This window comes from Dasypus novemcinctus, chromosome 9 (genome assembly GCF_030445035.2).
Source record: "Dasypus novemcinctus isolate mDasNov1 chromosome 9, mDasNov1.1.hap2, whole genome shotgun sequence".
Lineage (NCBI taxonomy): Eukaryota > Metazoa > Chordata > Mammalia > Cingulata > Dasypodidae > Dasypus > Dasypus novemcinctus.
Window position 1 is genome coordinate 127,015,089 of NC_080681.1, and position 15,559 is coordinate 127,030,647.

General features: G+C 62.9%; 1 protein-coding gene across 9 annotated transcripts in view; it reads left to right on the forward strand.

Annotated features, from left to right (window-relative positions):
* PLEKHG5 (pleckstrin homology and RhoGEF domain containing G5) overlaps positions 1–15,559 on the forward strand; it is a 36,504-nt gene that overhangs the window by 19,163 nt on the left and 1,782 nt on the right. For 8 of the 9 annotated variants that reach the window (XM_058304539.2, XM_058304543.2, XM_058304535.2 and 5 more), the window contains 18 exons: positions 5,582–5,711; positions 7,033–7,135; positions 7,404–7,464; positions 7,796–7,887; positions 8,248–8,384; positions 8,651–8,793; positions 9,149–9,358; positions 9,448–9,633; positions 9,938–10,033; positions 10,714–10,764; positions 11,057–11,206; positions 11,440–11,550; positions 12,510–12,659; positions 12,736–12,873; positions 12,972–13,091; positions 14,881–15,013; positions 15,099–15,214; positions 15,294–15,475. In XM_058304539.2, the coding sequence (XP_058160522.1) occupies positions 5,582–5,711; positions 7,033–7,135; positions 7,404–7,464; positions 7,796–7,887; positions 8,248–8,384; positions 8,651–8,793; positions 9,149–9,358; positions 9,448–9,633; positions 9,938–10,033; positions 10,714–10,764; positions 11,057–11,206; positions 11,440–11,550; positions 12,510–12,659; positions 12,736–12,873; positions 12,972–13,091; positions 14,881–15,013; positions 15,099–15,214; positions 15,294–15,475 (2,309 nt within the window). Of the gene's footprint in view, positions 1–187; positions 334–5,581; positions 5,712–7,032; positions 7,136–7,403; positions 7,465–7,795; positions 7,888–8,247; positions 8,385–8,650; positions 8,794–9,148; positions 9,359–9,447; positions 9,634–9,937; positions 10,034–10,713; positions 10,765–11,056; positions 11,207–11,439; positions 11,551–12,509; positions 12,660–12,735; positions 12,874–12,971; positions 13,092–14,880; positions 15,014–15,098; positions 15,215–15,293; positions 15,476–15,559 lie in introns of those variants that run through there. The other variant, XM_058304540.2, reaches the window with a different exon arrangement.

The following is a 15,559-nucleotide window of genomic DNA, read 5'->3' on the forward strand; positions in this document are numbered from 1 at the left end:
GCGACTCGGGCCTGGGGCCTGGGAAGAAGGGGCCCGAGTGGAGCAGGTACCTTCTATGACAAGGAGACAGTCGCAGCTGGGGGTCCCCAATTCTGCAAAGCCAGCCTCTCCTCTCGGCAGCGGCGGGCGATGCCAGGGTGGGGGGAGCTGGGCTGAGGACAGCTGTTTTCACACTTTCTTTAGTAGCAGGACGCCAGGAGGCGCAGCAGAGGGGCCAGCGCTGTGCTAGTGGAGACCCCGAGGGCGCGGCACACTAGGAAACCACTGGCCAAGGCTCGGAAGGTGACAGTCGGGTGGACAGTGGGGCGTGCCTGGCACTTGGCCTGCCATCAGGTATCTGGCTCATAATGTCCACAGCTGCCTGCCCCGGCAGCCCCTTGCCGCCACCCCTAGGGGGGCCTCTGGCTGGGTCCCGGATCCTGACTCCCATCCACTGCTTGGGCTGCCATTTCTGCGTGGCAGGTTCCCTTTTCTGTCTGATGGCGGAGGGACACAGGAGCCAAGAGAGTGACCATCAAATGTGGTTTATTTCCTCCTGACCCCAGAGCCCCCTAAGCTGACCTGAGGCCAGCCTCCCCCCACTCGTCTCTCCCCTCGCAGATGCCCAGGAGATGATGTGTGTGGTGTTCAAACACGGGGTTTACGTCCTGGCTGTGTGACCTTAGACTAGTTACTTAACCTCTCTGAGCCTTACTTTCCTTGTCCTATAATGAGAACTAGCCCAAGAGGGAATGGCACATGTAAAGCCTTCACGTTATAGAGTGGCCGTATTATACCATGTTGTATCAGTCAGCCAAAGGGTGCTGATACAAACTACCAGAAATAGTTGTTTTTATAAAGGGTGTTTATTTGGGGTAGGAGCAACAGATACCAGGCCATAAGCATGAGTTACTTCCCTCACCAAAGTCTGTTTTCACATGTTGGAGCAAGATGGCTGCTGGCAGCTGCGAGGGTTCAGGCTTCCTGGGTTCCTCCCTTCCAGGGTCTTGCTTCTCTCTGGGTTCAGGGTTGCTCTCTTCCCAGGGCTTGCTTCTTCCAGGGCTCAGGGCTCAGGGTTCCTTCCGTCCTAGGGCTGGCTTCTCTTTCCTCTGGGTGCTGACTTCCCAGGGCTCCAGCTTAAGGCTTCAGCATCAAACTCCAACATCAAAACTCCAACATCAGAAACCCTCCACGCTGTCCTTTGCTGGGCCTTCTCTGTGAGTCCCCACCCACCAAGGGGTGGGGACTGGGGGACTGGGGGGGGACCCCATGCCCTAACCATAACTCAGTCTTGACCAGGTACAGATCAGATTACAAGCGTAACCCAGTGTTTTATTTTGGAATGCATCAATTATATCAAACGACACACGTTAGAGAGACCGGAGGCCGTCCCCTCCTCCCCGCCTCCCCTTGGCCACTTTGCCTGCTGTCCAGGCCACCGCCACCCTGTCCTGTCCCCTTTGTTGTTGATGTTGCCGGAAGTGTCATTACAGTTAGGGTTTTTTTAATTCTATTTTTAAAATTATGGTAACGTATATTCAATGGGAGATTTCCCATTTTAACCCTTTTCAAGTGCACGGTCGCGTGGCGTCAGTTACGTTCACGATGTCATGCTGCCGTCACCGCTGCCCATTGCCACATCTTCCCATCGCCCCAGACAGAAGCTCTGCATCCGTGAAGTGTTAATTTCGCATTCCCTGTGCTGGTGCCCTCTGTGAATTTCCTTATTCTAGTTATTTTGTAAACGTGGAATCCTGCGCATCTCTCCTTTCGTGTCGGCTTGTTTCACTCGACATGCGGTCGCCGAGGTCCAGCCTGTTGTGACGCGGCTCGGAGCCTCATTCTCCTCGTGGCCGAGTACTCATCCGTCGTGTGGGTGGACTCCATGTTCTCTGTCCGTTCCTCTGTGGATGGACACTTGGCTTGCTCCCACCTTTCAGCTGTTGGGAATAATGCGGCGACGTACCTTGGCGCACAAGCATCTGTCCGAGTCCCTGCGGCCAATTCTTTGGGGTGTATCCCTAGACATGCTACATCTTGAAACTCTCTAGCCAGGCCTTCCCCAGCCAAAGCTCTTCGGTGGTTCTGCTGCGGGGTCGAAGCTGCGGGTGTTACACGTTTGTTGAGTGGCCAGGACTGGAAATACAGCAGTGAACCAAAGATTTGTCCTCGCAGAGAGGACTACGTGGTGGAGGCACAAAATAAAACGCATTGAAGGTTAGGTGGTGCTCAGTGCCTAAGGAGGGGAAACAAGCAGAGAGGGAGGGGGCGGGGCTGGACAGTCATGAGGTGGGGGGGTTGGATTTTGAGTAAAGACCTGCAGAAAGGGAGGGAGCCAGGGAAAAGCATGTCAGGCAGAGGGATTGGCAGATGCAAAGGCTCAGAGGCTGGAGCATGCCTGCAGGAGCATATCAGAGAACAACCAGGAGGCTGGGGCAGGGGTTGGGAGCGAGTGAGCAGGATGGAGGAGCAGGACGGGGGCCCAAGCGGCTCCAGCAGGACTTTAGCTTTTACTCTGAGATGGGACGCCGTTGGGGGATTTTGAGCAGATGTAATGTGACTCCTCTTTGCGCATGATGCACTCTGGCTGCTTGGCAGGAGCAGGCTGTGGGGAGCTAGGGTAGACGCAGGTCAGCTGGGAGGCCATTTCAGTAATCCAGGAGAGAGGTGAGGGGGGCTGGGGCAGGCTGATGAGACGAAGGTGGACAGAAGCTACAGGTATCAAAGGTGGAGCTGGGAAGTAGACATGGCTCAAGTGATAGAGCGCCCGCTACCATCGAGGAGGTCCAGGGTTCAAACCCAGGGCCTCCTGGCCCACGTGGTGAGCTGGCCCCTGCACCATGCTGCCATGCAAGGAGTGCTGTGCCATGCAAGGGTGTCCCCCATGTAGGGGAGCCCCACGTGCAAGAAGTGCACCCCGTAAGGAGAGCCGCCTCCACGCAAAAAAAGCGCAGCCCACCCAGGAGTGGTGCCACACACACGGAGAGCTGACACAGCAAGATGACTCAACGAAAAAGAGACACAGATTCCTGGTGCCACCGAGAATGCAAGCGGACACAGAACACACAGCTAATGGACACAGAGCAGACAACTGGGGGGGGGATAAACAAAAAAAAATAAATCTTTAAAAAAAAAAAGGTGGAGCTAACAGACTGACTGGACGTGGGGTGTAGCAGAAAGCGTCCGAGGTGACCCCGTGGTTCCTAGTCTAACGAGACACTGCCGTCCCTTGACGTGGGGCAGCATGGGAGGAGTCCAGGAGCTCACAGCGGACGCGTTTCATTCAGCTGCTCGTTGAACTGAGCCGAGATGAGGTCGGTGCAGGTGTGTGTGGGGGGGTCCTGGTGGAGGTTTCAAGGTGGGCGGTGCTTCTCCTGAGAGCTGGCCAGGTCACTGGAGAGGGAACGAGGTAAAAAGAGGTCTAAGGAGAAGAGGAGGCTGCCGGCTGCCGAGGAGCCCGGGGAGCAGCTGGGTGGCGGGAGGAGCGCGGGGGGACAAGAAGTCCAGCTGCTCACAGGCTGCGCCAGATCCAGCGAGCAGGGGTTTAGAAGTGCTGCGCGATGGTGGCGAGGGTTTGAGAGCAATGGTGGAAAACAGCCACGGGGTGACCACCGGCAGGTGAAAGCGCGGGTGCACGCCCAGGCCGCGGGTGGGAGGTCCCTGGGGAGCAGGACATCACGAAGTATCACCCTGCAGGTCACTTACTATTTACCAAGAATAAAAGGTACTTTACTAGGGACAGTGGGCCCTGGTGGACGCCACCCTCGCTCCGTATCTGCATTTGTGGCCCGAGAAGGACACAGTCCGCTTTGTAGTGACCATGCCTGAAGCTGAACCTGAAATTACTCTGAGGACTGGCAGACAAAACCATGCTGCAGGCCTTGAAAAAGTCAGTGGCATGGAAAAGAAAAACAGAAGGCTGGGAGATTCATTCTTTTTTATTATTATTATTTATTTTATTTATTTCTCTCCCCTTTCCCCCTGTTGTCTGCTCTCTGTGTCCATCGCTGTGTGTTCTTCTGCATCCGCTTGTATTTGGCGGCACTGGGAAACAGCATCTCTTTTTTGTTGTGTAATCTTGCTGCGTCAGCTCTCCGTGTGTGCAGTGTCACTCCTGGGCGGGCTATGCTTTTTTCACGCTGGGCGGCTGTCCTTATGGGGCGCACTCCTTGCACGTGGGGCTCCCTTACACGGGGATGCCCCTGTGTGGCACGGCACGCCTTGCACGCTACAGCATTGCGCGTGGGCCAGCTCACAGGTCAGGAGGGCCTGGGTATCGAACCCTGGACCCTCCTTATGATAGATGAATGCTTTCTTTGAGCCACATCTGCTTCCTGAGATTCCTTCTTAAAGGGACAAAGAGACAAAAACAAACTCTAGGTGCAACCTTGATTGGAGCCTGGATAGGGGCGTATTATTTAAACAATTGGGGAAACGTGAATTTAGACAAAAGCGTGTTAGTGTGAGGTTTCCCAGGTGCGACCTGACACTGGGGTCTCGTAAGTCCTGTTCTTAGGAGACACCTACCATTAGGATCTTGGGGCAGAATGAGAGAACGTAGGCTCACTGTATTTCAAACCCCGTGGATGACGACACACTACTTTTAGGACTTTCTGTCAGTTAGAAATGTCTTCCAAGTGAAAAGTTGGAGAAATAAAAAGAATGGGAAGAGAGAAATAGGAAGTTGGGCTTCTGGCCCCTTTTCCAAGGAGTGTGACTTTAAAGGGAAAGAGAAATGGGGCGGCGGCTGTAGGGTGCTGTGAGGCCTGCCCTTTCCATAGGTTGGAAAAAGAGCAGCGAGTGGGTATGCTGGAGGCAATGAGCCGTAGCAGAGGGGGGATTTGATGACGGAGGAGCGGGAGCACGTGCGCACTCCCCGGGTCTCAGCAGGTCGGAGCAGGACTGGTCTCTTCACAGCCCCCTCGGGAAAGCAGGGTGCTCCCGCCATCATGGGCAGGTGGGTGGGCACGGTGGCCAGAGCTCGTGGACCACCTTCAGGTAGCTCTGTGCCCCTAAGCTAAGTGGTCAGTGCAGAGGGACCTTGGGAGTGACTGTTGGAGGTTTTGAAGGCAAAAGGGACCCGAAACAGTCGTCCAGGGGAGAGGGGGAGAGAGCCAGCCTTTAAGGGCCGTGGGGCTCCTGGGCACCGCGCGGGCACTTGGACGCCGCCAGCACCACCCCTGACTCCTCCATAAAACCCCGTCTCGCCGTGTCCTAGGACCAAGGTCGGGTTTGCGGTTCGGGGCCGGGTAGGTAACAGAACGGAGGGCACAAGGGCCAGGCGGGGGTGCCAGACCGGATGGCAGCCCCCGCCCCCTCTGCTGCTGCCCTTCCTGCCTGCGCCCCCCCGGGCAGCGCTGGTCCCCAGGCCGGGCTCCTCCAGGCTCCGCTTTCCCCCGCGCTTTCCCCTGCGTCCCAGGAACTACCGAAGCAGGTGCTTGGGAGGCGTTTGCAAAGGAGCCCGACCTTGTGAGGCTCCCCAGGGCGGTGGGGAGGTGCAAGTAAAGAGCAGCCCCCGCGGGTGGGCTGCCCCGAGCCCCGTCTGCCCCGGCAGGGTCCCCGTGGGACGCGGCCCGACCCCTGCCCGCCCTGCCCGCTGCAGGTATGCCCCCACGCCGACTGCCAGCATCTGCACCGCCGCGGGCCCCTCAGCCCCTGCGAGGCCTGTGACGGCAAGTTCCACAGTGCCATGCAGTGTGACGCGCACGTCCGCTTTGACCTGCCGGCCCGAGGTGAGTGCAGCCCCCAGAGCTCCCTGGCCAGCTCGGGACCCCTTCTCTGGGGACACTGTTTCGGTGACTGCCGGGACTGTGCAAGGCTATGAAAATCAGGAAACCCAAAGAAGCCTGGTTCCTGTGGTTTGTTGGCAAAGAACAAACGGGCCGAGCCGCATCCCTGAGCAGGCCTGTCTGTACCCAGCTGTGTTCTGCTCACGGGGTCTGCATCTCCCAGCCCAGCGGGGAAAAGACTCCACCCCCCGGCCCGCCTGCTGGCCAGGCAGAGGCGGTGGAGGGTGGCAGTGGGGGCCAGAAGGAAACAAGAGGCTGCCTCTGAATGAGGGCTCTGCCCGGACCCGCCTGCCTGCACTCATGCTTTCGGGCACCCATGCCTGGCGAGAAACGCCACCGCTCGTCTCCTTTCTCAGCTGATCAGGGGGTGTTGATAAGGATTTCCTGCTCCTCCAGGGTCCCTGGGTGGCCGGGTGTGGTCACAGCAGTGGGGGGTGGGGGATCCCCAGGCTTTGGTCCCTTCTTTTTTTTTTTAAATGTTACATTCAAAAATGGGTCCCCATATACCCAACCCCCCCCCCACATCAACCTCTTTCATCATCGTGGCACATCCATTGCATTTGGTGAATACATTTTGGAGCACTGCTGCACCACATGGATAATAGTTTACATTGTAGTTTACACTCTCCCCCAGTCCACCCAGTGGGCCATACAATGTCCAGCATCTGTCCCTGCAGCACTACCCAGGACAACTCCAAGTCCTGAAAATGCTCCCACATCACATCTCTTCTTCCCTCTTCCTGTCCTCAGCAACCTCTATGGCCACTTTCTCCACATCAATGCTACAGTTTCTTCCACTTCTAATCACAAAAGTTCCATAGTAGAATATCAGTAAGTCCACTCCAGTCCATACTCTGTTCCACCTCCTGTGGACCCTGGGATGGTGATGTCGCTCCACCTCTATATCAAGAGAGGGCTTAGATTCCACATGGATGCTGGATGCAATCTGGTCCCTTCTTGCAGCTATCCCAGAGGCAGGGCTGTGGCATCCCATTTCATAGAAGGGTAAACTGAGGCCACAGAGGGATTCCTCCTGGGAGGGCATCACCAGGGGGATCATCCAGGGCCCTTGTGTCCTTCTGGCTCTGGGGTTGGATAGATGGTAAGCCCTGTCTCCCCAGAGCCAAGGGACCTATCTTGTTCTGGGGGGAGGTGTCCCAGTCTCAGTGACCGGCTGTGAGCCCCCAGAGATGGCCGGGCTGGAAGGCTGAGGAGGGGGCCAGGGAGGGAGCAGGCACCACCCCTCACCCCCTTGGCTCCAAAGGTTCTGTCCTGGCCCGGAACGTGTCCACCCGGTCGTGCCCCCCACGCACCAGCCCTGCGGCGGACTTGGAGGAGGAGGAGGAGGGCTCCGTGGATGGCAAAGGGTAGGCGAGGAGGTGGGTGGGCTCCATCGGATGTGCAGGGACTGGATGCTTCGGTGCCTTCCCCCTGGAATTGCCAAGTGGCAGACCCCTCCCCACCCCCAAGCCCTGGAGACCCAGCCCTGAAGGGGGTCTGGGGGCAGATCCCACTGACTTGGCGGCAGTGGCCTGTGTTGGCCACCAGAGGGCGCACCACTGCCTACCTGACTGCACCTGAATTGCCTGGAACCCTGTGGTGTGTCGCCTCCCACCTCTGCCCTCACCCCTGTAGGGACGGGAAGAGCCCAGGCCTGAAACTCTCCAAGAAGAAAGCCAGGAGGAGACACACTGACGTACGTGCCCCTGGCCCCGGGGCTGGGGCTGGGGCCCCCCGACAGCCCCCTACCCCTCCCGGACCCCTGCTTTTCCCCAAGGCTGGGCCACCCTGCACTGAACTCCAAGAGGAGGGACGGGCCCCAGGGCGAGCGGGTCCCCCTCACCACCCCACCCCACAGCCCTGCACTGGCCACCTTAGCCCAGCTCGGGGGTGCTGCAGGAACCCCTGCAGGAGGGGAGCTGGGGGCGCCCCCAGGATGGAGGGCCCCTGGAGCAGTCCCTGCTGGGCGCGTCCCTGCTGGGGTCACCATCCTGGGCGCTGGAAAGGCTAACAGAGGTGACCCTCAGGACCCGAGCAAGGAGTGCTTCACCCTGAAATTCGACCTGAACGTGGACATCGAGACGGAGATCGTCCCGGCCATGAAGAAGAAGTCGCTGGGGTAGGGCGTGGGCGTGGCCCTGGGTCTCTGCAGGTGTGACTGTGACTGCGGTGGCCTGTGCGTGAGTCCCCACACCTGCGGGTGGACCGTGCGGAGCCGGGGGTCCGTGCACCTGCGCCTCTCCACCTGTCTGCCTGGCCCGGTGCCCGGGTGTGGACAGGTGAGGGGCGGTAGCCATACGCCCTGGTGTGCCGGCCTGTGTGCACCCGGATGTGCGTGACGCCGTGGGCAGGTGCGAAGGTGTGTGGGCGCACCGGGGTCGTCCTGTGTGTGCCTCCCTTCTCCACTGGGAATGGGGGTGTGAACGGAGTGGGGCTCATGGGGTTGCCCCGACTTGAGTATGCCGTGTCCCCGGGGCAGGGAGGTGCTGCTGCCCGTGTTTGAAAGGAAGGGCATTGCGCCGGGCCGAGTGGACATCTATTTGGACCAGTCCAACACGCCCCTGTCCCTCACCTTCGAGGCCTACCGATTCGGGGGACACTACCTGCGGGTCAAAGGTGAGCAGCGGGCCCCACAGTCGGCCGAGTGGGGCCACTGGCTGGGCCTCCCGGAGCTAGAAGCTTCTTGCCGGGCTCAGGTTGCTATTGGCCGTGGCCAGGCTCATTTCCATACAGGTGTCTGCCTGGCGGGCGGCGGGGGCAGGTGCTGGCAGGTGGGGCTGCCGGGGGAGGGCAGCCAGGCCTGGGTGTGGATCCTCAGGGCAGCGGCCGGGGGCCCAGACCCCGGGGCTGAGGCCGTCTCCTTGCGCCCACCGCCGCCCCAGCCAAGCCCGGGAGCGAGGGCAAGGTGGAGGAGGAGGTGAGGGACCCCAAGTCCCTGAGCCTGCCGATCCTGCGGCCTGCCGGGGCCGCGCCGCCCGCCCTGGAGCGCGTGGACCCCCAGCGCAGGGAGAGCCTCGACATCCTGGTGAGGAGGGGGGCTGCGCCAGGGCAGGGGTGGGGTGGGGCCACAGGCTGGACCCCGCACGCCAGCCCGGCCGTCCTCCCAGGGCAGTCTGCTCGGGACCCCTTCTCCCCCTTGCAGCCACAGTGCATGTCACCTCGTGTCCCTCCCCACCTGCTGGAGGCTTGTGGCTGGGGGACGGTCATCCAGGTGCATCTGTGTCTGGACCTCCCCCCTCCCCTTCGGGGGACGTGACATCCCAGGGCAGGGTGCAGAGACGCTCCCACCTCCCAGGCTGGCCCGAGTTCCCAGAAACACCCCTGTGGGGTCGGGCCATGGGACCAGGGTGGACCTGGCCTGACTGCCCCTCCCTGGCCAGGCCCCCGGCCGCCGCCGCAAGAACATGTCAGAGTTCCTGGGGGAGGCGAGCATCCCGGGGCAGGAGCCCCCAGCCCCCTCTAGCTGCTCCCTGCCCAGCGGCAGCAGCGGCGTCACCGGCAGCGCGGGCGGGGACAGCTGGAAGAACCGGGCGGCCAGCCGCTTCAGTGGCTTCTTCAGCTCTGGCCCGAGCAGCAGCGCCTTTGGCCGGGTAGGTGGCCCGCGGGCCTCGGGACGGGGCGCCGCTGCGGGTCTCTTGGCCGGTCTCTGACCCCCGAGCCCGCCCCTGGTCTCCCCCAGGAGGTGGACAGGCTGGAGCAGCTGGAGGGCAAGCTGCAGGCCTACAGCCTCTTCGGGCTGCCCCGGCTGCCCCGGAGACTGCGTTTCGACCAGGACTCCTGGGAGGGGGAGGAGGACGAGGACGAGGAGGACGACGCCTTCCTGAGGCTGGAGGACAGCTGGCGGGACCTCATGGACGGGCACGAGGTGCGCAGCCCCCTCCCCTCCCCCCTCCTCTCTGCAGGTGAGCCCATTCTGGACGTCCCACGAGGCTACCGTCGTCCTTAGCCCACTTTGGTGAAACCAAGGCCAGGAGAGATGCAGCGGGTCGCGTGGCCATCTCAGAGGCAGAGGCGGCCCCAGCATGATGATCTGGGTGATGGCAGGGGGGACCCTGCCTCTCTCGGGGCCTCTGCGTCCCCCCCGGGAAGACGAGCAGGTTGCACGCAGGGCAGCTCGCCATCCCCAGGCCCCACCAGCCCCTCGGGCTGACCCACCCGCCCTTCCCCAGAAGCTGACGCGGCGGCAGTGCCACCAGCAGGAGGCGGTGTGGGAGCTGCTGCACACGGAGGCCTCCTACATCAGGAAGCTGCGGGTGATCACCAGCGTGAGTGCGGGGCCGCCCCCCCCAGGGTCCGCTCTGGTTCCCGCCCCCCACCCCCAGCGTCTTTCTGGGAATCCCCTGAGCTGAAGCTGGGCCTTTCCAGAAGGAGCAGAAAGTCAGAGGAGGGCTGCGTCCAGGGGAGGAGGTGGCCCCCCCAGGCCCTGGGAGGGTCGCTGGGTCGAGCTGAATTAACACGGCCGGCCCTCCCTCTCCCCCTCCCTCCTCCATCTCTTCCCTTCCTCCCTCCCTCCCTCCATCCCTTCCTCCCTCCCTCTCTCCCTCCCTCTGGCTAGGCCATTTCTGAATACCTGGCCAGGTGCACAGCAGCTCACATGCTAGGGGGGAGCGGAGTGGGTGGGCACTGGGGGAGGGATAGCCTGGACTTGGGAGTTCAGGACAGGCTTCCTGGAAGAAGCACCCTCCAAGGGAAACCCCAAGGCTGGGTCTGGGCAGAGGTGAAGGAGAGCGTTCCAGAGCACCCCTCCAGGTGGGCTGGGACAGGTGACCCCCAGGTGGGCCCTGGGGGCTGGGCTTTTCTTTGGGGTCTGGAGCCTAAGTGGGTCTTCTCTGGCCCTGGCTGCCCCAGACCATATAAGGGGAAGGGATGGGGAGGCCTAAGGGTCTGGATGGGGCTTGGGGGCCGGGACCCCCCCCAACGGCTGCAGCGCCCCCTCCCCCCACAGCTGTTCCTCTGCTGCCTCCTGAACCTGCAAGAGTCAGGGCTGCTGTGTGAGGTGAGGCGGGGCCTGGGGGCGGGGCCGTTACTAGGGAGGGGGCGAGGGTTTGGGTGTGCGGGGTGCGTTGGGAGATAAGAGGGGCAGAAGAAAGGGCGGGGGGCGGGACCCGGCCGAGGGGCGGAGCTGGCGGAGCCCGGCGAGGGCGGGGCCGGCGCCCAGCCGAGGGGCGGACCTGGAGGGGGCGGGGCCCGGCCGAGGGGCGGAGCTGGCGGGGGCCGGGGCGGCTGGGGCGGGGCCCAGCAGGGGGGCGGGGCCCGGGGCGGGGCCCAGCGCACCTGCCGCCGCGCAGGTGGAGGCGGAGCGCCTGTTCAGCAACATCCCCGAGATCGCGCGGCTGCACCGCGGGCTGTGGGGCAGCGTGATGGCGCCGGTGCTGGAGAAGGCGCGGCGCACCCGGGCGCCCCTGCAGCCGGGGGACTTCCTCAAGGGCTTCAAGACGGTACGGGCTGGGCGCGGGCGGGGACCCTGAGGCAGGCCCGGGGCCCCCGGAGGGCCGCTGTCTCCGCACGAGCCCGCGGCCTCAGAGCAGCCAGGCCCGGGGGGGGGGGTCCCTCCCGCTAGGTGCGGCGTCCTTCCCCGGGAAGCGGGGGGTGGCGAGCCCTGGGGCTGCTGGGCAGGGCAGGAGAGGGCCGGGGCGCGCGGCCACGGGCTCCGTGCTTCTCCCCGCCCCAGTTCGGCTCCCTCTTCAAGCCCTACGTCCGCTACTGCGTGGAGGAGGAGGGCTGCATGGAGTACATGCGCGGCCTGCTGCGCGACAACGACCTCTTCCGGGCCTACGTCACGGTGAGGGGCGGGGGGCCGGCTACCCGGGCTGCGGGTGCCGAGAGGCCGGGCGGGGCCCGGGCGGCAGGTGCTGAGGGGCGGGCCCTGAGCGGCAGGTGCTGAGGGGCGGGGCCCGGGCGGCAGGGGCTGAGGGGCGGGGCCCGGGCGGCAGGGGCTGAGGGGCGGGGCCTGGGCGGCAGGTGCCGAGGGGCGGGCCCTGAGCGGCAGGTGCCGAGGGGCGGGGCCCGGGCGGCAGGTGCTGAGGGGCGGGGCCCGGGGCGGCAGGTGCTGAGGGGCGGGACCTGGGCGGCAGGTGCTGAGGGGCGGGGCCCGGGTGGCAGGTGCTGAGGGGCGGGGCCTGCGCGGCAGGGGCTGAGGGGCGGGGCCCGGGTGGCAGGGGCTGAGGGGCGGGGCCCGGGCGGCAGGGCTGAGGGGCGGGGCCCGGGGCGGCAGGTGCTGAGGGGCGGGACCTGGGCGGCAGGTGCTGAGGGGCGGGGCCCGGGTGGCAGGTGCTGAGGGGCGGGGCCTGCGCGGCAGGGGCTGAGGGGCGGGGTCCGGGCGGCAGGGGCTGAGGGGCGGGGCCCGGGCGGCAGGGCTGAGGGGCGGGGCCTGGGCGGCAGGGTGCTGAGGGGCGGGGCCCGGGCGGCAGGGTGCTGAGGGGCGGGGCCCGGGCGGCAGGGCTGAGGGGCGGGGCCTGGGCGGCAGGGTGCTGAGGGGCGGGGCCTGGGCGGCAGGGCTGAGGGGCGGGGCCTGGGCGGCAGGTGCTGAGGGGCGGGGCCTGCGCGGCAGGTGCTGAGGGGCGGGGCCTGGGGGGCAGGGGCTGAGGGGCGGTACCTGGGCGGCAGGGGCTGAGGGGCGGGGCCTGGGTGGCAGGGGCTGAGGGGCGGGGCCTGGGCGGCAGGGTGCTGAGGGGCGGGGCCTGGGCGGCAGGGCTGAGGGGCGGGGCCTGCGCCGAGCCCCGCCCCGCCCCGCCCCCGCAGTGGGCCGAGAAGCACCAGCAGTGCCAGCGGCTGAAGCTGAGTGACATGCTGGCCAAGCCCCACCAGCGGCTCACCAAGTACCCGCTGCTGCTCAAGTCGGTGCTGCGCAGGACGGACGAGGCGCGCGCCAGGGAGGCGCTGCTCACCATGGTAAGCGGCCGGGGGCGCGGGCCCCTGCCCCGCCCGGCCCCCTCCCCGGCCCTGAGCGCCCCTCGCCCGCCCCCAGGTCGGCTCGGTGGAGCGCTTCATCCACCACGTCAACGCCTGCATGCGCCAGCGCCAGGAGCGGCAGCGCCTGGCGGCCGTGGTGGGCCGCATCGACGCCTACGAGGCGGTGGAGGGCAGCAACGACGAGGTGGACAAGGTGGGCGCCGCGGCCCTGCGCGGGGAGGGGCGGGGGGGCCGGGCTGGGGGGGGAGGCGGAGCCCTGACGCCCCCCGCCCCCCACGCCCCCTGCCCTAGCTCCTGAAGGAGTTTCTGCACTTGGACCTGGCCGCGCCCATCCCTGGAGCCTCCCCGGAAGAGACGCGGCAGCTGCTGCTGGAGGGGAGCCTGCGAATGAAGGAGGGCAAGGACGGCAAGGTGACTGGTCCCCCCAGGACCCCTGGGCACCAGCCAGGGAGGGTCGGCTCAAGGACTCCCACCTGGCTCTCGGGGCAGGGATCTGCCTGCAGTTTACTCCTCAGAGCGAGAAATTCACCTTGGATTCTGGGCTCCGGGTGGAAGGGGACCCCGGAGCTTTGCCCCTGCACTTACTTCCTCCCACACTGCCTAACCAAGAGCCTGCAAATTGTGGGGTTTTTAAAGGTATTAACTTTTAGAAAACTATTAATTCTTTTTTTTAATTAAAGATTTATTTTCTATTTATTTCTCTCCCCTTCCGCCGCCAGTTGTCTGCTCTCTGTGTCCATTCGCTGTGTGTTCTTCTGTGACCACTTCTATCCTTAGCAGCAGCACCGGAAATCTGTGTTTCTTTTTGTCGCGTCCTCTTGCTGCGTCAGCTCTCTGTGTGTGGTGCTGCTCCTGGGCAGCCTGTGCTTTTTTCACGTGGGGCCGCTCTCCTTGTGGGGTACACTCCTTGTGCGTGGGGCTCCCCTACACGGGGGACACCCCTGCGTGGCACAGTACTCCTTGCACATGGCAGCACTGTGCGTGGGCCAGCTCACCACACGGGCCAGGAGGCCCTGGGGATTGAGCCCTGGACCCTCCATATGGTAGGCAGATGCTCTATCAGTTGAGCCACATCGCTTCCCGAGAAAACTATTCATTCTTATTCACATACACTCCATATCTACAAATTAACACTGCCCCTTCCACGTCTCCTGGTAATTCCTAATCTACTTTCTGTCTCTGCCAATTTGCTGTGCCTAGACATCTCTTCTAAGTGACCCCATGTGGCATCTGTCCTTATATGCCGTGCTTTTCTCACTGAGCATTGTGTTTTCAAGGTTCTTGCCTGTTGCAGCAGGTCTCAGCTGATCCTTTCTTATGACCAAATAATGTTCAATTGCGTGTTTAGACCACATTTTGTTAATCCATTTATTTGTTGATGGGTATGGCTTGTTTCTCCCTTTCGACTGTTGGAATAGTAATGCTGCTATAATCATGGGTGTGCAAGTAGCTGTGTGAGACGGTCCTCACTTTCTTAGGGTCTATACCTAGAAGTGGGATTGCTGGGTCGTGTGGCAATTTTCTACGTGACTTTTTGAGGAACCACCCTACTGCTTTCCACAAAGGCAGTGCAGTTTTACCAACAATGTGCTAAATCTTACTTTCTCTGCATACACTACATTATTTTTTTGAATAATGGCCACCCTTGGGGGCGTGAAGAGGTCTCTTCTTGCGGTTTTGATTTGCATTTCCCCAGTGGCTAAGGATGTAGAGCGGCTTTTCAGTCTGCTTTTGGTCATGTGTACATCTTCTTTGGAGGAATGTCAGTCCAAGTCCTTTGCCCAGTTTCAATTGGGATTTTTGTCTTCTTGTTGAGTTATAGGAATTTTTTATATGTTTGGGTTTTTAAACCTTTATCTGATACATGGTTTGCAATTATTTCCCCATTCTGCAGGTTGTCTTTTCTGTGTTTCGATCACACCCTTTTTAATTGTGATGAATCTTGATAAGTTTATTGTTTCTCTGTTGCACGTGCTTGGTGTTGTAGCTGTGAATCCCTTCCTGAGTCCCGTAAATATTAACTTTCAATCGAAATAAATGACGCATGTGGAACTCAATGAAAGAAAATCACCGTTTTCACTTTACTCACGGGTTCATTTTGGGGGTGGAGAGGTGTTTGTAAAAATCCGAGGACCCCACGGGCGGACGCGAGGCCACGTGTCCCTCCTGACGGCCCCTGCTGGCCTCCGCCCCCCCCCAGATGGACGTGTACTGCTTCCTCTTCACCGACCTGCTCCTGGTCACCAAGGCGGTGAAGAAGGCCGAGAGGACTAAGGTCATCAGGCCTCCGCTGCTGGTGGACAAGATCGTGTGTCGGGAGCTGCGGGACCCCGGTGAGGCGCCCGGGGCCCCGCTCCTGGGCTGGGCCGTCGAGGGGAGGGGCTGCGGGCGCGGCTGACGCGGGGCCCTCCCTCTCAGGGTCCTTCCTCCTCATCCACCTGAACGAGCTCCGCAGCGCCGTGGGCGCCTACACGTTCCAGGCCAGCGGCCAGGCCTTGTGCCGGGGCTGGGTGGACGCCATTCACAACGCGCAGGTGAGCGCCGAGCGGGGCGCGGCGGGCGGGGGGGCCTGGCCGAGGGGGCCGCTCAGGGACCCTCCCGCCCCTGTCGCAGAACCAGCTGCAGCGGCTGCGCGCGCAGGAGCCCCCGGGCAGCCAGCCGCCCCTGCAGAGCCTGGAAGAGGAGGGCGAGCAGGGAGAGGACGAGGAGGAGGAGGACGGGGACAGCGGCGCTTCGGCCGCCAGCTCCCCCACCACCCTGCGCAAGAGCAGCCACAGCCTCGACTCCCAGCCCGGGTATGCCTGCCGGGGCCACCCAGCCACTCCCAGCGGAGCATGGGCTCCGACCCTGAACCCGGGGTCAAGGCCACGGACACGGGG